Here is a 23,921-nt window from a genome sequence, read left to right as displayed (position 1 = left end):
TAGAGCGCACGGGCATATAGCCTCCAATCAGTGGCGTAGCGAGACCTCCAAGGTAGGGGGGACTCGATACGAAAACTCGCCCCCCCCCACCCGCTGATCCTGGGTGCGACAACACACACATACTTGTGCACACCGCAAAATGCGCATAAAAAAAAGATTTGGGCGTTCACAATACGATTACATGTAGGCTGTCATGACAAATGAGGCGGTGTCACGGGATTTGAAGTATTTTGAAAAGCTCTACTTTAAAAACCATTCAAGAGTGCTGCTTAGATAGACGCCATGGCCTGCAAGAACTTTCGCTATCGTCACACTGGTCCCAACGTATATTATTTTCTCCTCGGATCGCACGATTTGCGTTGGTCGGTCCGTGGCAGGTAGGGGGGGCTCGAGCTCCCCCTAGCCCCCCCGTGGCCACGCCACTGCCTCCAGTACTTCCATATATAGAAGGCTATGGCACGGGTCACTACCGTCTGCCTCCATGGACATTCGTTTGCGCTGTCCGGACCTTGGGAAAACTGCTATAGCCTGAAGGCACACGAGGGCACGTACAAAGAATACGGTGACAGAAATCCGGAGACTGAAGAGAAGGATGTAGACCAAGTGAACAGAACACAAAGTGTGTCAATCCCCATTTACAGCATAGCATAAGTTTGCAACGGCGTGATGAATGTTCATTTGTATTCATTTCACTGAAAATAGAATATATGAATAGCCGTCAACAGCCGCCTCCAAAGGCCGTGTCACGAACACTGCATTGCGAACGGGCACATTCTCAGGTTTCTCGAGCGACGGTCCAAGTCCAACTCACGACCTGCTAGATTATAACGACCATGTCATAATCAGCAACCCCGAGTTCGTTCAGGTTCCCTAATCTTTATCGACACAGGGCACAGGGAAAAGTAAAAGAAACGAAAAAGAAGAAAATAAAATGAAATGGGGAAAAACACAGACACAAAGAACTTGGCTGCCGCTAGGTGGTTTCCCGTGTGCTGCTTCCTGGTCACTTTCGCTGGGGTTTGGATTTGCTTTGCTTTGCTTGTGGGAAAAACAGCTGGTCAAGAAAGACATGCACTGTCTTACATATACCTTCAAAATATTGACACTCGGTGGGGGAGGAGAATGAGAATGCTTACATCCAGATATCTTACACGCACCAAAGAGGAGGAAAGAAGAGTACGAGAACCAGTCATGGAAGCTGAGACAAGAAAAATGACAGGAACGTATCAAGGGGAAACCAGCACTACAGATGTACAGTGAAGGAAAGACTGAGATGGAGAAACTGTTTTGTAATAATTCGTACTGGAGCACTTTAATTGTTTGAGGCCAAGAACGGGTCTGTTACGGACAAAACTCATTACGGCGAAATTCCAATACGGGATATCGACACAAGATGTCGCTGTGCAACAGAGGGGGAGGAATGAAACAGCGGAAACATGTCATCTTGAGGGGTCACAAAATCACCGTCACCAAAAGAGGGCGTTGAGCTGTGGGACACGAGAGACCTTCGGTTTTGAAAATAACGGGGAGGGGTGACCTCAAGACGCGATGGCGGCGACCAAATCTCGATTGAATGACTGGTGGCATAGGAAGAGAAATAACTAATAGGAATTTTATTAAATACTAAATACAAAAAAATGCCAAATACTTTATGACTCAACCAATTTGTAACTTTATTTTTATATTAACGGGCTAGGTGCCGTACGCTACCGCCCGATGCAAAGGGAAGGCCGTTATCCATCCAGCCATCCGCATCACGATTGGACGATGGACATTTGAATTCTGTAACGCGCAGTAGCGTATGTACGACTCCCGTAGCAGACGACAGCAATAAGTCCTACGAAAACGTGTAGAATGATGAACCTCAGCATGAAACTTGTACAGCGCATGTACAGAAATACTAAGGCAAGCTGAAGTACAAAGCATTGTACAAGGTGAAAAGGTGAAGAAGCAATAACTGTGACGATGAGTAGCGCCACCGCTACCTTCCAAAAATGCGGCGCATAGGTAGAGGTGCCTACGACAGGGTCGTTATAATCTAGTAGGTCATGGTCCAACTGCGGGAGTAATGCAAAGTGACGTCACACTCACGAACCAATAGCAGCATCCAGCCATTCCTGGCTTCAAGTGGAGGCCCATGTGACGTAACAACCAAGAGTCAGCCAGTCATCAGGCCTGTGTTTTCAACGGCGGCAGCCAATCACGAACGTGCTTTCAGCGGTCGTAACCATGGAAACGAACCACCGTCGTCTCTGAGTTGTGATTTGAAGGTCCTCGTGTACTAGATGGGGAAAACTTCTAGCAAAGCGAAGAGCTGTCTAACATCTGTCTTTCTCAAGGACTGATTTTCTGGAAAGCATGTTTTTTTACTACAGTCTCAGGGCCCGCTTGCATGAAAGTTCTGCTAGGATCCTACCCTTGAGGCATTTCCTTCGGCACCAGCGCTTCGGCACAGTGCTTTTCGCTGATAGGAAAGTTTACGTCAGTAGCAAGACACACAAGAATTTCCTTTAGCACAAGCAAGTGCTAAAGGAAATTCCTCACGATTAGGATCCTAGCGGAAGTTTCGTGCAAGCAGGCCCAGGTCAATAGGTTCCAAGTGAGCCCCAGTCATATGCGAGTTCTTGAATTCGCAGAATGGAGAATTGCAGACGAATTCTCACTTTATACGTCCACATAGCAGGGAGAAGGCAATAAGTAAGACTTCTGTATCTACGTCAAGTTGGTTTAGCTGGCATCACTAGCATACATAACTGCCCCAAATAGAATGTACAACAAATACTCAGCGAGCAAAAAAATAAATATATATAAATAAATAAAGCTCATAGGTGTGACCATCATTTGGAGCATATCAGGCTAGTTGGGTGGCTGCAGTGTATGAGCACCAATTTGGTTGTGTTGCAACCCTTGCAGACCTTCCGCAAAAATTGACATTTCAGAATATTTTCAGCAAGAGTCCCACACATTCCAAACAGACACAACAGCACCTATCGTGTTGTGTGTATACAGTGCTGGACAAAAGTTTATGGAACCGCGGAGCAGTGTATTTTCTAGCCGACGGTGCGACTGCCTAGTGGCAGATGGAAGTGGGCTAGTGCACTTATTGTGACTTACCGCAATAGTTCCAGTATTATCCCCCAACAACACCGAAGAAAACGGGAATCATGGTGACAACCCTTTCAAGAAATGTTGCATTACGAATACGCTTGACGACACAAAGGCAGTGGCAGATCCAAGGGGTGCGGTTGGGCCCACTCGCAAAGGGCAGGTTTGTGATTTCCATCAAGTTTGCGCAACAGAGAATGCTCCTATATAACTTGTCATTCGACGCCGTGGCTGATTTCTGCGGGACAGGGGGTCGCCCTTCTATGGCTGCTCGCCCCATGTGTGTGCGTTTGTGATGCTTAAGTTACCTGGTCTCCCTGAACTCTGCGGAGCAGGCATCACATTTGTACAGCTTCTCGCCTGTGTGCATCCTCTTGTGGTGCTGTAGGTTTCCCTTCTGGCTGAACTCCGCAAGGCAGACATCACATTTGTATGGCTTCTCGCCTGTGTGTGTCCGCTTATGAACCCGTAGGTACCCGTGTCGGCTGAACTCTGCGGGGCAGACATCACACTTGTATGGCTTCTCACCTGTGTGCATCCTCTTATGACGCTGTACACCTGCACTCTGGGTGAATTCTGCAGGACAGAGATCACACCTGTATGGCTTCTCGCCCGTGTGTGTTCGCTTGTGCTGCTGTAAGGCCTGGCTCTGCCTGAACTTTGCAGGGCAGACATGACACTTGTATGGCTTCTCTCCTGCGTGTGTTCAGTTGTGATTCTGTAGGTGGCAATGCCGGCTGCAGCACAGACCTTGCACTTGTACGGCTTCTCACCCGTGTGTGTCCGCTTGTGATGCAGTAGGGCCCGGCTCCGCCTGAACTCTGCAGGGCAGAAATTGCACTTGTATGGTTTCTCACCTATGTGCGTCCGCTTGTGGTGCTGTAGGTTCCACTTCTTGCTGAACTCTGCAAGGCAGACATCACATTTGTATGGCTTCTCACCTGTGTACGTCCGCTTGTGGTGCTGCAGGTTCCCCTTGCTCAACTCCGCAAGGCAGACATCGCACTTGTATGTCTTCTCACCTGTGTGCGTCTGCTTGTGGTGCTGTAGGTTCCACTTCTTGCTGAACTCTGCAAGGCAGACATCGCACTTGTATGGCTTCACGCCTGTTGTGAGAAGGATTTCAGACCCATCGTTCCCATCCTCATCGTCATCATTATAAAGGCTCGTTTTTCGAACCGCAACAATTTGGTGGAGGTGCGCTCGATTTCCTTCCTCCTAAGCCAGTAAATCTGGAACAACTCCGAAGCCGTCGCATTGTACTTATGGCTAATGCACCCCCATCCGCAGCCGGCAACGGTTCTGCCTCGGGAGGACAAACGACTGCGTCGACTATCCCCGCACCAGTACTCCGGCAACGTGACCCGCCCACATTCAACGGCATCGACGGCCAGGATATTGATGATTGGCTCGACGAATTCGACCGCGTCTGCCGTCACAACAGGCGGGATGACAACAGCAAGCTGAATAACATTGCCTTCTATCTGTCCGGGGTCGCCAAGACTTGGTTCCTGAACCATGAGGCAGAACTCCAAGCCTGGGAACGATTCTCGTCTCGGCTACGGGATTTATTTGGCTGGCCCGCCTTTCGGAAGTCAGATGCTGAGCAGAAGCTGTCCTCGCGCGTGCCCAACATCTCGATGAGTCGTACATGTCATACGTCGAAGACATTGTATCTTTGTGCAAGCGTTACAATCCAGAGATGCCTGACGGCGAAAAAATTCACTTCATACCCAAGGGAATACGGGAGGATGCCTTCCAACTTATCATGGCAAAGGACGTCACTACTGTTGCCGAAATTCTTGCATGCTGTAAGAAACTACAGGACGGAAGAAACCAGCGCACGAAGGAAGTCCATCTCCAGCACGGCGCCTCTGAAATCGTGTCCCTCGATAATCTGCGTCTCTTGATCCGAGTGATAATGAGAGAAGAACTTTCCAGGCTTTCACCACCTACGGGTCAAATACTGAGACAAATGCGCTTGTACAGTCGGTAGTACGGGAAGAACTCGCGAGCGCAATTGGACAGCGCACCACAGCCCAGCTTCAGCCCTCGTACGCTGACGTTGTTCGGTCAAATATCCACCCGAGTCCGGCGACAGCTGCAGTCGCAGAAGCCCGAGAGCAGTCCATGATGTACTCCCCGTCGATGCTTCCAGGTTCTTAACTTCCTCTCAGTATGTCCCTGTCCCTGCACGTTGAGCACGATACCGTACTTCCCCCCCCCCCCCCGTACTACCATATTCATAGATGCCGTCTCCTCTGAAGTATCCTGAGGTGAGACTGTCTCCTCACCATACTCCGCTCGTAGGGTCTCGTCGCTTCGTTCTTCCTCTCACGAATTGACGGCGGAAAGACTTCTCTCCTTGTCAGCAACACTTTATGGGAGCCTGTCCTGTTGTCGTGCGGATTTGTCGTTGCCACCTTGGAACCCGTGAAGCTTGGCGCCGTGCATGCTCTCGGAAATTCTGCCGACGCCGCAGTAACTCTCCCTCATCCAGTGCACAACTCGGCCCTATCAAACTGTTTCTCCCTCGCTTGATGATCGGAGTAGAGGCATGCTTCTGTCCTTATTACGAAATTATGCACATTTATTTGACCTCGACAAATCACCTCTTGGGGTTGTACGCGACGTAGAACACTCAGTTGACACTGGCTCTGAAAGGCCTCTTCGACAAAGACCGTATCGTGTTTCTCCCGCCGAACGACAACAAATTGATAAAGAGGTCGACCAAATGCTGTCCAAAGGAATAATCCGTCCTTCCTCGAGCCCTTGGTCCTCACCTGTCGTCCTGGTTCCAAAGAAGGATGGCTCTATACGGTTTTGCAGTGATTACCGACGTCTCAACAAAATAACCCGGAAGGACGTGTACCCGATTCCCCGGAGTGACGATGCTCTAGACTCCATGCAAGGCGCCAAGTATTTCTCTGCTCTTGACCTCCCTTCTGGGTACTGGCAGATCCCTATGGTGACGCAGGACAAACCGGAGACCGCTTTTGTTGCAGACCGCTTTTGTTACACCGGACGGGCTATTCGAGTTCAATGTGATGCCGTTCGGCCTCTGTAACGCTCCAGCTACATTCGAGCGGATGATGGACATTGTGCTTCGGGGCCTCCACTGGCGAACGTGCCTATGTTACTTGGACGACGTTGTCCTTTTCTCGGAAACATTTGAAGACCACCTACTTCGCTTTGAATCTGTATTCTCCGCATTCCAGTCTGCGGGCCTCCAACTCAACAGGAAAAAGTGCCATTTTGGCTTCGAGAAGGTTAAAATACTGGGTCACGTTGTCTCCGCAAATGGTGTTTCTCCAGATCTTGATAAAATCAAAGCCGTCTCCGATTTTCCGAAGCCAACCTGTGTCAAGGAGCTGCGCAGTTTCAATGGGTTGGCATCGTATTTCCGTCGATTCATCAAGGGGTTCGCCCATATCGCAGCCCCTCTCACAGCTCTCCTTCTCCTGCAAATCCAATTTCCACTGGGACTCCCACTGCGAGCTTGCTTTTGAGCGGCTCAAAGCTTTGCTTAGGTGCAGTCTTAGCACAGCGCCACCCGGATGCGCCAATGGAGCAAGCAGTTGCCTTCGTCAGTCGCACATTGGCAAGCTGAAAAAAATACTCAGCCACCGAAAAGGAGTGTCTCGCCGTCATCTGGGCCATTGGCAAATTTCGCCCTTACCTATACGGTTGTCATTTCTCAGTCGTGTCCGATCACCACGCTCTTTGCTGGCTTGCGTCCTTGAAAGATCCGTCTGGGCGTCTTGGGCGCTGGGCACTAAGGCTCCAGGAATTTGGTTTTGCTGTGCATTATAAGTCTGGATGCAAGCACCAAGACGCTGATGGCCTTTCCCGATCTCCACTGCAAGATGAGAACTCCGCCCCGGTACTTTCTTATGAGGATGTCATGTGCCTTTCCGAGCTGGACCCAAGCACTTTCCCCTCAGAACAGCTTCACGGCGAAGCCGCCCAGAAGTTCATTCGTCATCTTGACGGCACGGCACCTTCTACAGACAAGAAATTTATACGTAAAGCCAAACACTTCGTGTTGCAAGAAGGCACGCCGTACAAATGCAATTACAGCCCAGACTGCTCTCGACTTCTCTTGGTCGTTCCGTCTCAGTTGCGCAACGCGATCTTGCTCCATTCTCACGACGACCCTACAGCGGGACATCTCGGCTTTTTCAAGACCTACGAGAGGATCCGTCGCAAGTTTTTTTTGGCTGGGCATGTACAGGAACATCCATCGCTATGTGTTGTCATGCCAACTGTGCCAACAACACAAGTCTACCACCACATCCTTTGGTCGCCTACATCCTCTGCCACCCCCACTCCATCCTTTTGAACGAGTCGGAGTTGACCTCTTCGGCCCCCTCCCCCTGTCCACTTCTGGAAACCACTGGCTTGTAACGGCAATTGACCATTCCACCAGATACGTCGTTGCTTCCGCCCTGCCTTCCGCAACAGCTGCTGATATTGCCCAGTTTTTTATTCAATGTATCCTCCTCCAGCACGGCGCTCCCAGAGTCCTGTTGAGGGACAGAGGCTGGCAGTTTGTGGCTGAGATTGTCAAGGAGGTCCTCTCCAGCTGCTGTGTCACCCACCACTTTACGTCTCCTTACCATCCACAAACAAACGGACTCGTGGAACGTTTCAACCACACCTTTGCCGACAATACAACTGGGATGACCTCCTTCCATACCTCATTTACGCGTACAGCACTGCCACACAATCGACAACTCGCTTCAGCCCCTTCTTCCTACTTTACGGCCGTGACCCAGTCCATACTACGTATTGATACCTTGTTCCCCTACGTGCATGATATCTCCAACCCTGTACTTGCAAGCGCTGGAAGACGAAAGTCACTGAAAAGGTTAGCCAGCAGCAGGACCACATCTTCTGTATTGCCGGTCCAGAGCTCTAACAATTGAGCTAAGCTAACACGCCTTCTCAGCGACTTCCAGGGTGCGTCACCTGAAGGGGACAAACCAGCCACACTCTCTCACTCATCCTCCTTTCACTCTTACATTTTTGCTCACTCATACACACATTCATACGACGGGATCGACGCAGGCGGCAGCTGTTGAACATGAGAGAACTGATGTTCTGAGTCTGGAACAACATAGAAGGACCGTGCAGAAGAATGCCGACAGATTGCCCGCTGCCGAACATTCGACACGCAAGCGTCAGCCAAATAGCGTTACGACGCGTCCCACGCTAACGTTGTTTATCGTCCTGCGGACCTCGTTTGCCTTTGGGTTCCTCTGCGGAAGCCTGGCCTTTTGTCAAAATTCCTCTACTACTACGTTGGCCCCTACAAGGTACTCCGAGCGCTCAATGATGTAGCGTACCGCATGCGACCCACTGGACAATCCCGTTGACCGGCGCCGTCGGTCCACTGAGTCTGCGCTCGTCTCACGCCTCAAACCATACATCGCACGACCTCTCGACACTTCTCGCCCACCACAAGATCATCCAGAGGGGGGGGGGGGGGGGGGGCAGTTGTGAGAAGGATTTCAGACCCATCGTTCCATCCTCATCATAATAAAGGCTCGTTCTTCGAACCGTAACAGTGTGTGTGTCCGCTTGTGATGCTGTAGGCAGTCATTCAGGCTGAATGCTGCAGCACATACCTTGCACTTGTACGGCTTCTCACCCGGGTGTGTCCGCTTGTGATGCAGTAGGCTCTGGCTCCGTCTGAACTCCGCAGGGCAGACATCGCACTTGTATGGCTTCTCACCTGTGTGCATCCGCTTGTGGTGCTGTAGGTTCCCCTTCTGGCTGAACTCCGCAGGGCAGACGTCGCACTTGTATGGCTTCTCACCTGTGTGCGTCTGCTTTTGGTGCTGTAGCTTCCTGTGTGCGTCCGCTTGTGGTGCTGTAGGTTCCCCTTCTGGCTGAACTCCGCAGGGCAGACGTCGCACTTGTATGGCTTCTCACCTGTGTGCGTCCGCTTGTGGTGCTGTAGGTTCCCCTTCGGCTGAACTCCGCAGGGCAGACGTCGCACTTGTATGGCTTCTCACCTGTGTGCGTCCGCTTGTGGTGCTGTAGGTTCCCCTTCTGGCTGAACTCCGCAGGGCAGACGTCGCACTTGTATGGCTTCTCACCTGTGTGCGTCTGCTTTTGGTGCTGTAGGTTCCCCTTCTGGCTGAACTCCGCAGGGCAGACGTCGCACTTGTATGGCTTCTCACCTGTGTGCGTCCACTTGTGGCGCTGTAGGTTCCCCTTCTGGCTGAACTCCGCAGGGCAGACGTCGCACTTGTATGGCTTCTCACCTGTGTGCGTCCGCTTGTGGTGCTGTAGGTTCCCCTTCTGGCTGAACTCCGCAGGGCAGACGTCGCACTTGTATGGCTTCTCACCTGTGTGCGTCTGCTTTTGGTGCTGTAGCTTCCTGTGTGCGTCCGCTTGTGGTGCTGTAGGTTCCCCTTCTGGCTGAACTCCGCAGGGCAGACGTCGCACTTGTATGGCTTCTCACCTGTGTGCGTCCGCTTGTGGTGCTGTAGGTTCCCCTTCGGCTGAACTCCGCAGGGCAGACGTCGCACTTGTATGGCTTCTCACCTGTGTGCGTCCGCTTGTGGTGCTGTAGGTTCCCCTTCTGGCTGAACTCCGCAGGGCAGACGTCGCACTTGTATGGCTTCTCACCTGTGTGCGTCTGCTTTTGGTGCTGTAGGTTCCCCTTCTGGCTGAACTCCGCAGGGCAGACGTCGCACTTGTATGGCTTCTCACCTGTGTGCGTCCACTTGTGGCGCTGTAGGTTCCCCTTCTGGCTGAACTCCGCAGGGCAGACGTCGCACTTGTATGGCTTCTCACCTGTGTGCGTCCGCTTGTGGTGCTGTAGGTTCCCCTTCTGGTTGAACTCCGCAGGGCAGACGTCGCACTTGTATGGCTTATCACCTGTGTGAGTCCGCTTGTGGTGCTGTAGGTTCCCCTTCTGGCTGAACTACGCAGGGCAGACGTCGCACTTGTATGGCTTCTCGCCTGTGTGCGTCCGCTTGTGGTGCTGTATGTTTCTGGCTGAACTCCGCAGGGCAGACATCGCACTTGTATGGCCTCTCACCTGTGCGCGTCTGCTTGTGGTGCTGTAGGTTCCCCTTCTGGCTGAAATCCTCAGGGCAGATGTCGCACTTGTATGGCTTCTCACCTGTGTGCGTCTGCTTTTGGTGCTGTAGGTTCCCCTTGTGGCTGAACTCCGCAGGGCAGACGTCGCACTTGTATGGCTTCTCACCTGTGTGCGTCCGCTTGTGGTGCTGTAGGTTCCCCTTCTGGCTGAACTCCGCAGGGCAGACGTCGCACTCGTATGGCTTCTCACCTGTGTGCGTCCGCTTGTGGTGCTGTAGGTTCCCCTTCTGGCTGAACTCCTCAGGGCAGACATCGCACTTGTATGGCTTCTCACCTTTGTGCGTCCGCTTGTGGTGCTGTAGGTTCCCCTTCGGCTGAACTCCGCAGGGCAGACATCGCACTTGTATGGCTTCTCACCTGTGTGCGTCCACTTGTGGTGCTGTAGGTTCCCCTTCGGCTGAACTCCGCAGGGCAGACATCGCACTTGTATGGCTTCTCACCTGTGTGCGTCCACTTGTGGTGCTGTAGGTTCCCCTTCGGCTGAACTCCTCAGGGCAGACATCGCACTTGTATGGCTTCTCACCTGTGTGCGTCCACTTGTGGTGCTGTAGGTTCCCCTTCGGCTGAACTCCTCAGGGCAGACATCGCACTTGTATGGCTTCTCACCTGTGTGTGTCCACTTGTGGTGCTGTAGGTTCCCCTTCGGCTGAACTCCTCAGGGCAGACATCGCACTTGTATGGCTTCTCACCTGTGTGCATCCGCTTGTGGTGCTGTAGGTTCCCCTTCGGCTGAACTCCTCAGGGCAGACATCGCACTTGTATGGCTTCTCACCTGTGTGCGTCCGCTTGTGGTGCTGTAGGTTCCCCTTCGGCTGAACTCCGCAGGGCAGACGTCGCACTTGTATGGCTTCTCACCTGTGCGCGTCCACTTGTGGCGCTGTAGGTTCCCCTTCTGGCTGAACTCCGCAGGGCAGACGTCGCACTTGTATGGCTTCTCGCCTGTGTGCGTCCGCTTGTGGTGCTGTATGTTTCTGGCTGAACTCCGCAGGGCAGACATCGCACTTGTATGGCCTCTCACCTGTGTGCGTCCGCTTGTGGTGCTGTAGGTTCCCCTTCTGGCTGAAATCCTCAGGGCAGATGTCGCACTTGTATGGCTTCTCACCTGTGTGCGTCTGCTTTTGGTGCTGTAGGTTCCCCTTGTGGCTGAACTCCGCAGGGCAGACGTCGCACTTGTATGGCTTCTCACCTGTGTGCGTCCGCTTGTGGTGCTGTAGGTTCCCCTTCTGGCTGAACTCCGCAGGGCAGACGTCGCACTTGTATGGCTTCTCACCTGTGTGCGTCCGCTTGTGGTGCTGTAGGTTCCCCTTCTGGCTGAACTCCGCAGGGCAGACGTCGCACTTGTATGGCTTCTCACCTGTGTGCGTCCGCTTTTGGCGCTGTAGGTTCCCCTTCTGGCTGAACTCCGCAGGGCAGACGTCGCACTTGTATGGCTTCTCACCTGTGTGCGTCCACTTGTGGCGCTGTAGGTTCCCCTTCTGGCTGAACTCCGCAGGGCAGACGTCGCACTTGTATGGCTTCTCACCTGTGTGCGTCCGCTTGTGGTGCTGTAGGTTCCCCTTCTGGCTGAACTCCGCAGGGCAGACGTCGCACTTGTATGGCTTCTCGCCTGTGTGCGTCCGCTTGTGGTGCTGTAGGTTTCTGGCTGAACTCCGCAGGGCAGACATCGCACTTGTATGGCTTCTGATCTGTGTGAGTCCTCTTGTGACGATCCAGGTCCGTGCTGTGGAAAAACTCTGCGGGACAGATATCCCACTTGTATAATTTGGCCCATACTTGTATCGTAGAAACAGAAACGGAACACAAAGTGAGAATTTTATGAAAGCTTATATTTCTTTCAGTAAACAGACCTTGATCATGCATAATCAGCTGTTCATACGGTTCTGGACGAAAGTTTAAGAAACATGCCCTCGTGCAATCCTCCCTCAGAGTGACATGCCAGTAGCCAATGGGACTATAGAGAGTTGCAGCCATGTGCCTGGGTAACCCAGTCACCTAGGCTAGTTGCAAGTCTCCATGGTCTTATTCGCTACTAGGGAATCAGTCTGGAGAATGAATGCACCGAAGCATGTTTAGTAAAGTTTGTCTAGCACTGTACTTTTCAATACAGTAGCACCAGAAGATGTGTAGCGTGTTTGTTAGGGCTAAATATTGTGGGAGCACATGAAGGGAGACATACTGTGCAGCATGGATTATTTTGCACTTGATTCCTCTGGTTGCATATGCTGTTCCCTATCTTCTCACTCACAAACATCATTATGTGCAGTTGTTTATGCGGGCCCATGCTCAGGTTGTTTCAAAAACAGAGGTCATATGTTCAAAACTTGCATTCAAGGTACAGACGTAAGCTGGGACCTGTTTTTAGGATGCTTTGTGGTACGCAAAAAATCTATGTGGCCAACACAACCTACACACAGGAAGCCTGCATATTTGACTACTAAGAGTCAGCCAATCAGAATAGTGTCTCTGACAGCGGTGCCAATCAGGAATAATTACACTGTTTAGAACAGCACATGTAAACTGGTTCAAACCAATTAATGTCGGTTCAAACCATTATTTTGGTTGCACTGAACCCAAGCCGAACCAATAACCATCAACCGGAACTTGAACCGAACCCCCTAAAATAACGGTTCCGAGCCCTGATTGGAAGTGTACAAATCACGAGAAACAAAACATAAGAGTTCTTTTAGGTGCTTGCAGACTTAGCGACGCAACAGTTCCAGTGTGGCAAGGAAGAGATGCACTTCACATGCAACCAAAGCAAGAGACACATCAGCTATCACGCAAGCTACTTTCTCCAGAGGTCACATCACAGCACCACAAGTTTGTCGCACATTCTCTATAACACTAATGCTACCCGACACACCAAACACCACAACTGGTTTTAATTTCTATTGGCACACAGAATTGTCTCACTGTGATTGTTCTATAGACACCTGACACTGGGTTTCCTGATATTTCACATGCATCACCACCCAATCCAACTCTTTCTCAACCTCAGTCTGTTCATGTGAGTGAGTTTCACATCATCGGACAGAAATAAAATGATGTAGGATACAAACTGCGTCTGTACAGCCTTCCCCCTATGCGTATGACCACATGCTTCTTCAGGCCTCCACGTTCAGGACAACAGAATTGATGCTTGGATTGCCTCTTTCTTGTGTACATAGTCTCCACACTTGTACTGTTGCTATCCCAGGCACCTCGTGGCTACTTGTGAAACCACGGAGTTATGCACTGGCTAAAGTAGCTCCTGCTCTGTTAGCAGCTTGTTCTGTGGCTTGTGTGTGTGTGTGTGTGTGTGTGTGTGTGTACAGTGGCTGAACTCTGCAGGACAGAGGTTGCAATTGTATGGCTTCACGCCCATAAAGGCCCCCACACAAAGGGGCAGATTTGTGATTTGCCTGAGTTTGCGGAACATAGAATGCTCCTGTATGGCTTGTCACTCGACGCTGTGGCTGATTTTTGCAGGATGAGGTCGTGCTTCTATGGCTGCTCACCCATGTGTGTCCGCTTGTGATGCTTAAGGTACCTGGTCTGGCTGAACTCTGTAGGGCAGACATCGCACTTGTACAGCTTCTCACCCGTGTGTGTCTGCTTGTGCTGCTGTAGGTTCCCCTTCTGGCTGAACTCCCCAGGGCAGATGTCGCACTTGTATGGCTTCTCACCTGTGTGCGTCCGCTTGTGGTGCTGTAGGTTCCCCTTCTGTCTGAACTCCGCAGGGCAGACATCGCACTTGTATGGCCTCTCACCTGTGTGCGTCCGCTTGTGTTCCCGTAGATCCCAGAGCCGGTAGAACTCTGCAGGGCAGACATCACACTTGTGTGGCTTCTCGCCCGCGTGCCTCCGCTTGTGATCCCGCAGACTCGAGACCTGGCAGAACTCTGCAGGACAGACATCACACTTGTGTGGCTTCTCGCCAGTGTGTCTCCGCTTGTGAGCTCGTAGATCCGAGATTCGGCAGAACTCTACAGGGCAGACATCACATTTGTGTGGCTTCTCACCCGTGTGCCTCCGCATGTGGTCCCGCAGACTCGAGATCCGGCAGAGCTCTGCACTGCAGGCATCACACTTGTGTAGCTTCTCGCCCGTGTGCCTCCGCTGGTGATCCCGTAGATCCGAGATCCGGCAGAACTCTGCAGGACAGACATCACACTTGTGTGGCTTCTCGCCCGTGTGCCTCCACTTGTGATCCCGTAGATCCGAGGCCCGGCAGAACTCTGCAGGACAGACATCACACTTGTGTGGCTTCTCGCCAGTGTGCCTCCGCTTGTGAACCCGTAGATCCGAGATCCGGCAGAACTCTGCAGGGCAGACATCACACTTGTGTGGCTTCTCGCCCGTGTGCCTCCGCTTGTGAACCCGTAGATCGGAGACCCGGCAGAACTCTGCAGGGCAGACATCACACTTGTGTAGCTTCTGGCTTGTGCGGGCCCGCTTGTGATGCTGCAGGTCCGTGCTCTGGAAGAACTCTGCAGGAGAGATATCCCACTTGTATGGTAGAAGCACAAACGAAATAAACAGACCTTGACCACTCATAATCATTCTCTCATATATAAACATTGTTATGTGCAGTTGTTTATGCAGCCAAAGTCTGCAATAGTTCCAGTAATGTGGAATTGCATAAAGGATCTTCAGAGGTCTGTTTTGCCTAGTTTGATTATCTTCCATACAGAGGCGGATCCAGGGAAGATCCTGGGGCGGGGGGGGGGGGGGGGGGGCGCCCACTGAAAAAAAGAGAGAAGACGGGGGGGTCGCTATGTAGCATGAAAATTCGCCGTGCGGCAGGATAATCTGCCGGAATGGGGGTAGAGGTATGTCTCGAGGGGGGGGGCGGCCCCCCCCCCCCCCCTGGATCCGCCCCTGCTTCCATACAAGCTGGAAAGCTGACATGTAACGAACAGAAAACTGAAAAAGCGTATCCATTGCATGTCACTTTTTGTCCATATCATGCTATTGAGTTTGGTGTTGACTAAATGTCCCTGACCATTTTGTATTTACCTTCTGATGTTAAGTCACAGTTGTGTCTCATTTGGTCCTGCCCAGTCAAGATTTCAATATTGTAAGGCTCTGTTTTCACTTCTACGATTGGATGTTCCTTTGAAGATTCCTCTCGAGTTTCATCTTTAACGTCACATGTCCCAGCTGTTACTCATGAAGTAAAACAAAAAAGGAAAGAAGTAAGGCACATTGTAAGGCTTCGGGTCACACGACGACCACCTCTGTACTTTTTCTGGACCTACTTTAACTATATATTGCACCTAGAGGTGTGCACTGTCGCCAGTAACGAACAGTCGGGGCTACACCACAGCCAATGGTGCACGAATGGAAGCGTGGGAAAGGGTTGTTGGGGGAAAGGATTTTGGTTTCGGAAGGGTGAAGGGGCGTACGCCCCATACAGCACCTATAGGGGGCGCCAAAAGCGAATCCCCTAGTGGGAGGAGTGGGCACTTTTCCCGGGGCTCGTAGCACACTCTGCGGTGTTGCCTGTACGCGGCCTGCTGCATCACGTCTACCGTAAGCACCTCAGTACTCAGAACACGAAAGCACCGTAAAGCAGTACAGTAATTTCACGCGTATTAGCCACGACTTATGCGCAATTCTTTTTCTCAGGGGGCGCTCTACAGCTCCACCGGTGCGGCTTATCTGATGACTATTTTTTTCATATGCCATTTCTAAAGAAAGGACAGTGTCTCTGGAACAGCACTGCCCTGCCGATGCACGAACAGTGCGTAACAGGGATGGGTCCACATTCGAATAGATTGGTCTTCCTGGTGCATTCCCCCCAAGCAGCTTTAACGAAAGTGGTGGCAGTGATTCACGTTTTCTGGAAGACCACTGACCCATCAATCCATGAGAAAGCGCCCACCAAGGGCAAAATCTGATCTTGGTAGAACTCTAGAGCTGACCCCGGAGTATGGACCACAGGGTTTATGACCTTCTCTATGATCTCCTTTGTCGCACAAATCAGTTGCCTCGTATTGCCCGTGGCTTATCTGCCAGAAAATTTTCAAAACGTTCCTAAAAACGTGTCCTGCAGTTTCTCTGCAGTGCAGCGTATACTCGTGAAACTACGGTAAGCTATGGGCTGTACGTGGAGCAGTGTGCCATCATCCACTTTGAGAACGACTATGACAGTAGAGTGCAGAGATACGGTACGTGTGTAATATTAGTGCACCAGTCATGGCTGTTTTGCATGCCTGATGGTGAAAGACAATGACGTATGATGTCTACATGTACAGATGGCGGGTCCATGCTCACTTTCAAAAATGGACACAGTGAAGCGCAATAGAAGGACATTATATATTCCTTATATCGCTTTCGACCAGGCAAAAATGCAAGTCTAAAACTTCACAATGCGTTCAATGGCATTTGTCCTTACTAGGTTTATGCCACCTCCTGATGCGAATCTCGTGTAACGTAAGTTTTATTACGTATTTTTTCGCGAACCGAACTCGGAAATTTGCCAAGTAAAGGTCACTTTTTTAGCCCTTCAATGCAAACAGCGTGCCCAATTTACTGAAATTCATGGTAATTCACAGGGATATTGGGGAGCTATCCCTATATTGAGGAGAAAAAATAGCCAAACATAATACCTTTCGTGGCATCAAGAGCGTAACGCTCGAAGAGTTTTTGAGTGCAATCGTTGTCAGTGCGATGAAAAGAGGTCGCAAGCCCAGCCTACAGAGTGATAGTAAAGAGAGTAACAGTTCCTCAAATTGGGAGAGGGAAGACATGATCCCAGCAGAAGCCAGATGAGATAAGCCATGTCTGTGTTGTCTCTTTCTACTATCCCTCTGTGGGCTGAGTTTGCAATCTCCTTTTGTTTGACTGACGATAATTGCGATCAAAGAGTTGCTGAGCGATATGCTCTTGGTACCCCGAAAAGCACGATGTTCGGCTTTTTTTTTTCGATGGGATAGCTCCTCGATATCCCTCTCAATTATCGTGAATTTGAGGGAATTGGGCACACTGTTCACATTGGCGGGATCAAAAAAGTTACCGTTACTTAGTAAATGTCCAGGTTCAGTTCCCAAAAATTTACATAACACACCTTACGTTACTTGACATCCACATCAGGAGGTGGCAAAAAACTTAGCTAGCACAAATGTCTTTGACCACACGACCCTAGGAGGCGCAATTTTTTTATTATGATTTTAGGACACGTTTTCTAGGACACTCCGTATGGGCATGGGCTCAAGAAATGCTCTTTTTATGTGTATTAGACAAAACAGCAAGTCGGTAATCAAGTCTTGCGATATGGCAGCTCTCTTTGTGAAGCTGTTCCCAGACTCGAAGAGTTTCATTTTACGTGCTTTGTGCACATCCTTAGCGAAGCTGCTATGTAACTAAGACTACTGCTGTGTTTTTAAAAGTGCTCGTTGCATTTTATATACACGGTGCAATTTTGCTTTGTGATACAATGCAGTGTTCTGAAGACCATGGAAACTGCTGCGATTGTTTCGTAATTAATAGTTGCGTGCTTAGTACTTATTTTATGTTTTGGGAAATAGAAAATATGATGCAAGGTTTCTAACTTTATTCTAGAGTGTAACATGACTGCATGGGACTCACAGGGTTGAAAAAAAAAATTGCGATAAAAAATTCAAATAAACTCGATCAATTTGATTCAATCAACTCCTTTAAAGGAGCTCGGAAAGCACTTTAATCACTACCATTTTTTTTTAACCAAGGGGTTCGTAAGCTTATTAAAATGCACCGTGCGAAGTAATTCTATCAACAGATGCACAAATATCGCAGAATTCGATTTTGAAAATCGCGACCGTGCGCAACGGTGGGAATACCCGGAACGAGCCGTCGAGCCGCTTGCATCATTTTGACGTCAGAAAAGTGGAGCCGCTGATTGGTTTCGAAGAACCTCGTCCGCTATTTTTTCACTCGGAACCCCGCTGCAACGCTGGGAGAAGTTTCTTTTTGCTTTTTCTTTGGTTTATCAGATACAGTAAACGAAGATTAGTCTACAGACACTGTTGAAGGTTAGGCCGTGAGATCGTAGAGGCCATCCTCATTAAACTCCCCGAGCGAAGTCAACCAAAAATCGGTCAACCTCTCTACGCTTGATCTTGCTTTCCCTAAAGCGACCTTCCGAAGTAGGTGGATTATGAAAATAAACTTCAGGTGCCAGGTTTTGTATGCTGTTCGTTATTGTGGCGACTGTTTCTTGTTGTGTTGTTGGTGGCAATACGTATATATAAATACAGTGCACCACTAAGCGCTGCTTCAGTTCACGCCTCAAAATTATCGCTGCATCGCTATGACCACTAATTCGGCGCCATTTGTTTTGTCACCATATAGTGCATCAGTTTTATCCCCCATATAGTGACCGACAACGCGGGTAAGTTTGCGTCCGCCGACATATCGGCGTGCACTGAAACAACACGTGACTAGCGTAAATTTTAGCTGACTATAAAATGCACATGTCGCGCGCGGAAAACTGCCAACGGCAAACTGTGACTAACCCAGCCATAATATTGCAAGCACACAACTAACCAACCAACATGCCGCCCTGCTAAGCCAAATGGCTGCTAAAATGTGTCTTTCGTTCGCTAAGACGACTTGGACACATATAGAAAAACCCCACATTTGAGTGGTTAAATAGTGATGTGATGTTCTTAATCGCGGCATATCATCTTACGAAGCAGCATTTCCCCTGGCTTTCCTTGTTTCCCGAACATGAATTTCGAGAACGGGGGTTTCACGACCCGGAATATCGAGGTCCTCCCTTATTCATCCCTTGACAGGGAGAAAGCAGGGGGAAGGAAAACAGAAAGAAAGAAAAGAAAACCAGTCAGCACTGACCCGGATAAAAGCGCGGTCGCCGCTTCCAACTTTTATTACGTCACCAATTATGTTTTTTTCATTCTGCTCCTCGTTTGACCAGGAGGAGTGAGTCGAGTGGGAACACGCGCGCCGATGTTCAACTGTCTTTTTTTCTGCGAAACACATCGCATATAGAGAAGATTTTCGTGTTAATCATCAAGTTAAGTTACCTGCTTCCACAACGCGTTCGGAACGAAAAATTTTTCAGATGGCTTTCAGAGCTCCTTTGAGTCTCCCTCCTAACTGATGATTTTCCTCATAACCGTGAAGTACGATGATGTAGTAATAATTCGTAGTATATTGTACACAGCCTCGAATTTGCACCCCATGACACGTAAGTTTCCTCGATGATGTATACTGCCGTGAGTTACACAATGGGGCTTGGCCGATGATGATGGCCGACCCATGAAGAACACGCAACAAGGGCACAATCCGATCTCGCTAGAACACTGGAATTCCTTTGTTGCGCACCATGCCGAGCACAGAATATGGGCCGCAGGGTTTATCGCCTTCCCTACGGTCTCCTTTTGTCGCACAAATCAGTCGCGTCAACTTCCCGTGGCTTATCCTGCAAGTGTGGCTTATCTGCTGGTAAAATTTTCAAAATGTTCCCACAAAATGGCCCTGCGGCTTATCTGAAGTGTGGCTTATACGCGCGAAATTACGGTACATCTATATGATATTACCGTGTCATGTTCCCCAAGAGCATTCTATAAACAGGGTCTTAGTTTTTAGAGTTAAAACCCGATTAGCCCCAATTACTCCCTGGCGAGAATCGGTTTATGAGTGGTTCCCGTTGAACCAGATTTCTCCCTGCCCTGAATTCCAATCACGTTGTCAGATTGGCAAAAAACAATGCGCGTTGGGAAGTGGCCTGGCGTCGTTGTCCGAAGGACAGGACGATAATTGTTGTCACTAGAAAATTTATGAGAACTGTAGTGGGCTGCAGTTGAGTAAATTTTGGCTGATTTTTGCAGGATGAGGTCGCGCGTCTATGGCTGCTCAGCCATGTGTGTCCGCTTGTGATGCTTAAGGTACCTGGTCTGGCTGAACTCTGCAGGGCAGACATCGCACTTGTACAGCTTCTCACCTGTGTGTGTCTGCTCGTGCTGCTGTAGGCAGTCATTCCGACTGAACGCTGCAGCACAGACATTGCACTGGTATTGCTTCTCACCTGTGTGTGTCCGCTTATGAACCTTTAGACTCGAACTGTGGCTGAACTCCGCAGGGCAGACATCACACTTGTATGGCTTCTCGCCTGTGTGCGTCCGCTTGTGTTCCCGTAGATTCCAGAGCCGGTAGAACTCTGCAGGGCAGACATCACACTTGTGTCGCTTGTCACCCGTGTGTGTCCGCTTATGAACCTTTAGACGCTTACTGTGGCTGAACTCTGCAGGGCAAACATCACACTTGTATGGCTTCTCACCCGAGTGTGTCGACTTGTGCTGCTGTAGGCAGTCATTTCGGGTGAACGTTGCAGCACAGACACTGCACTTGTATGGCTTCTCACTCATATGTGTCCGCTTGTGAAGCACTAGGCTCTGGCTCCAGCTGAACTCTGCAGGGCAGACATCACACTTGTATGGCTTCTCGCCCGTGTGTGTCCGCTTGTGTTCCCGTAGATTCCAGAGCCGGTAGAACTCTGCAGGGCAGACATCACACTTGTGTGGCTTCTCGCCCGTGTGCCTCCGCTTGTGATCCCACAGACTCGAGACCTGGCAGAACTCTGCAGGACAGACATCACATTTGTGTGGCTTCTCGCCAGTGTGTCTCCGCTTGTGAGCTCGTAGATCCGAGATTCGGCAGAATTCTACAGGGCAGACATCACACTTGTGTGGCTTCTCACCCGTGTGCCTCTGCATGTGGTCCCGTAGATGCGAGATCCGGCAGAACTCTGCACTGCAGGCATCACACTTGTGTAGCTTCTCGCCCGTGTGCCTCCGCTTGTGATCCCGTAGATCCGAGACCCGGCAGAACTCTGCAGGGCAGACATCACACTTGTATGGTAGAAGCACAAATGAAATACTAAGTGAGAATTTTATGAATGTTTTTCCATAAACAGACCCTGACCACACATAATCATTCTCTCATATAGTGCTGGACTTTGAAACCCACTCTGTCACATTCTTTCCTCCATGCCAGTAGCCAATTGGACTGTACAGAGTTACAGACAGGTCCTATTCGCTGCATCACTCTCGAAGAAGAATGCACTCAAGCGTGTTTTGTAAAATTTTGTCCAGCACTCTTTTTTAATACAGTAGATATAGAAGATGTACAGGGTGTTACCCTATAAAAGTCTACCCGTGCCGCCATGCCGTACTCGCCAATTACTCAATGCAGGTGGCACATTGTGCGATCTTCATATAAAGCTCATAAGGACATTTAATCTTGGTGAATTTCGAAGTGATTAAGCGCCGCAACACGAAGTTATAATTCAAAACGTGAGATTCCCGTAGTCAAAACAATCAAGATGGCGGCGTTGAGAAGATCTCTTGCCATGCTGCTCCCCAGACGACGACGTGTCGCATATCCTGCCAGCCGGATGGAACTGCAGTTTTCATTTCGCTTTCGTGTAACTGTCGTATTTTGCTCAGACGTAAGCAAGTGAGGTACGAAAAATGCCGGCGTACTCAGCAGACGACACCCAAAAGGGATGTCGTCTGCTTACTGAGAGGCGCCATCTTGGCTGTTTTGCCTACGGGAACCTCACGTTTTGCGTTATAACTTTGCGTAACGGTGCTCAATCACTTCGATATTTGCCATGGATGAATGTCCTTATGAGGTTTATACGTAGACAACACATTGTACCGCCTGCATTGAGTAATTGGCGAGCACGGCATGCCGACGCGGGTAGACTTTTATAGGGTAACACCCTGTAGAGTGTACTTGTTAGGGCTAAACTTTGTGGGAGCACATGAAGGGAAACACACTGTGCACCATGGATTATTTTGCACCTGATTCCTCTGGTTTTGCCTGCTTTTCCTTATCTTCTCGCTCACAAACATTGTTATGTGCAGTTGTTTATGCAGCCAAAGTCTGCAATAGTTGCAGTAATGTGGAATTGCATAAAGGATCTCCAGAGGTCTGTTTTGCCTAGTTTGATTATCTTCCATACAAGCTGGAAAGCTGACATGGAACGAACAGAAAACTGAAAAGCGTATCCATTGCATGTCACTTTTTGTCCATATCATGCTATTGAGTTTGGTGTTGACTAAATGTTCCTGACCATTTTGTATTTACCTTCTGATGTTAAGTCACAGTTGTGTCTCATTTGGTCCTGCCCAGTCAAGATTTCAATGTTGTAAGGCTCTGTTTTCACTTCTACGATAGGATGTCCATTTGAAGATTCCTCTCGAGGTTCTTCTTTAACATGACACGTCCCAGCTGTCACTCCTGAACGTAAAAGAAAAAGGGGGAGAAGTAAGCCATACTGCGAGGCTTCGAGTCACATGACAACCACCTCCGTAAAGTGTGGGGGATTTGAGGAGACAAAATGGATTTAAATCAAATCCGAATCAGGTCCGGATTTAAATTTATTTGAGTAAATCAAACAATTTTAAATCCATATTTATTTTCAGCATGCCAAATGAAATCCTTTTTCAAATGCGGATATTTCAAACGCATCAGAAATCCGGAAGAACTAACATAGCTGAGTAGCTCTGGAATGGCTTCAGAATCGACGGCAGTTTTCGAAGCTCAGATTTTTTACGCACCATACCTAATTAATAACAGGAATTCCTAACAATTGCGGAGCTAAGAAATAGAGGCGGAACATATGGAAGACATCTATTACAGTGGAGCCACATGAGCACAAAAAATGCAACTTGGTCATTATCTATTTCCTTATACATATTGAGATTCAACGGTGAAGTGAAATTTGATAAAGAATCTCCACGACTATTTTCCATAACTTTCAGAATCTTGCATTGAACAGAACGTGTGCATGAAAGGTGATACCTGTCTGTCAGAAAACTAAAGTGCATTTCTGTTGTATCCCTTTTTTTGTCACGCTATTGAGTTTGATGTTGAGTAATGTCCTCGACCATTTTGTATTTACCTTCTGATGTTGAATCACACTTGCATCCCATTTGGTCCTGTCCAGTCAAGATTTCAATGTGATCAGGCTCCGTTTTGACTTCCATGATTGGATGTTCCTTTGAAGATTCTTTTCGAGGTTCTTCTTTAATGTCACACTTCCCAGCTGTCACTCCTGACGTAGAACAAAAAAAGGAGAGAAGTAAGCCACATGACAAGGCTTCGGATCACATGACGACCATCTTCGTACTTTTTCTGAACCTAGTTTAACTATGTAATACACCTAGAGGTGTGCGCTGTTGCCAGTAATGAAAAGTCAGGGCTACACCATAGCCAATGGTGCACGAATGGAAGCGTGGGAAAGGGTTGTTGGGGGAAAGGATTTGGGTTTCGGAAGGGTGAAGGGGCATACGCCCCGTACAGCGCCTATAGAGGGCGTCACAAGCGAATCCCCTAGTGGGAGGAGTGGCACTTTTCCTGGGGCTCATAGCACACTCTGCGGTGTTGCCTATATGCGGCCTGCTGCATGACGTCTACCGTAAGCACATCAATCTTCAGAACACAAAAGCAGTAAGCTATGGCCTGTATGTGGAGCAGCGTGCCATAGTCCAGTTTGAGAACGACTACGACTGTAGAGCGCAGAGATGTGTAACGCACGTGTGTAATGTGTAATACTACTGCACCTGTCACGGCTGTTTTGCACATCCGATGGTTATCGTGAAAGACAATGATGTATGACATCTACATGTACAGCTGGAGTGTCAATACTCACGTGCAAAAATTGACATAATGGAGCGCAATAGCAGGGCATTATATGTAGGGAGTGA

At 49.5% G+C, this 23,921-nt stretch overlaps 3 protein-coding genes across 7 annotated transcripts in view; all 3 read right to left on the bottom strand.

The window, feature by feature from the left end:
- Positions 1-3,413: 3,413 nt before the first annotated feature.
- Positions 3,414-4,625, bottom strand: LOC135376544 (zinc finger protein 239-like; the record flags this gene model as incomplete). The annotated part of the gene is made up of 3 exons (XM_064609078.1): positions 4,478-4,625; positions 3,879-4,211; positions 3,414-3,801 (listed from the first exon to the last, which is right to left on the bottom strand). Coding segments are annotated over exons 1-3 (869 nt in total), but the record flags the coding sequence as incomplete, so codon positions are not given.
- A 2,787-nt stretch (positions 4,626-7,412) lies between these two features.
- LOC135376543 (zinc finger protein 235-like) lies at positions 7,413-13,585 on the bottom strand. Its single transcript, XM_064609077.1, has 10 exons — positions 13,534-13,585; positions 11,660-11,743; positions 11,240-11,323; positions 10,994-11,160; positions 10,828-10,950; positions 10,662-10,784; positions 9,829-10,042; positions 9,294-9,377; positions 8,736-8,926; positions 7,413-7,631 (listed from the first exon to the last, which is right to left on the bottom strand). Exons 1-10 carry the CDS (start codon positions 13,583-13,585, stop codon positions 7,413-7,415), a joined length of 1,341 nt encoding a protein of 446 aa, XP_064465147.1.
- Positions 12,027-23,921, bottom strand: part of LOC135376535 (zinc finger protein 271-like) — a 26,599-nt gene continuing 14,704 nt past the window's right edge. For 4 of the 5 annotated variants that reach the window (XM_064609068.1, XM_064609070.1, XM_064609071.1 and 1 more), the window contains exons 6-10: positions 23,117-23,269; positions 22,300-22,452; positions 20,234-21,037; positions 15,220-15,363; positions 12,027-14,690 (exon numbers count right to left, since the gene is read on the bottom strand). In XM_064609068.1, coding sequence (XP_064465138.1) covers positions 13,705-14,690; positions 15,220-15,363; positions 20,234-21,037; positions 22,300-22,452; positions 23,117-23,269 — 2,240 coding nt within the window. In that variant the 3' untranslated portion in view covers positions 12,027-13,704. The remainder of the gene's footprint in view (positions 14,691-15,219; positions 15,364-20,233; positions 21,038-22,299; positions 22,453-23,116; positions 23,270-23,921) is intronic. The other variant, XM_064609072.1, reaches the window with a different exon arrangement.

Source organism: Ornithodoros turicata, unplaced genomic scaffold (assembly GCF_037126465.1).
Source record: "Ornithodoros turicata isolate Travis unplaced genomic scaffold, ASM3712646v1 ctg00001143.1, whole genome shotgun sequence".
Classification (NCBI taxonomy): Eukaryota; Metazoa; Arthropoda; class Arachnida; order Ixodida; family Argasidae; genus Ornithodoros; species Ornithodoros turicata.
The sequence above is the reverse complement of the archived record's forward strand: the minus strand, read 5'-3'. Positions and strand labels throughout refer to the sequence as shown.

Coding starts and splice junctions, on each gene's coding strand:
- LOC135376543 (XM_064609077.1), bottom strand. CDS start 13,585: ATGGGCGTGAAGCCATACAATTGCAACCTCTGTCCTGCAGAGTTCAGC. Junction 11,161..11,239: donor CCACAAGCGGACGCACACAG/GTGAGAGGCCAT, acceptor GGACGCACACAG/GCGAGAAGCCATACAAGTGC. Junction 10,043..10,661: donor CCACAAGTGGACGCACACAG/GTGAGAAGCCAT, acceptor TGCCCTGCGTAG/TTCAGCCAGAAGGGGAACCT.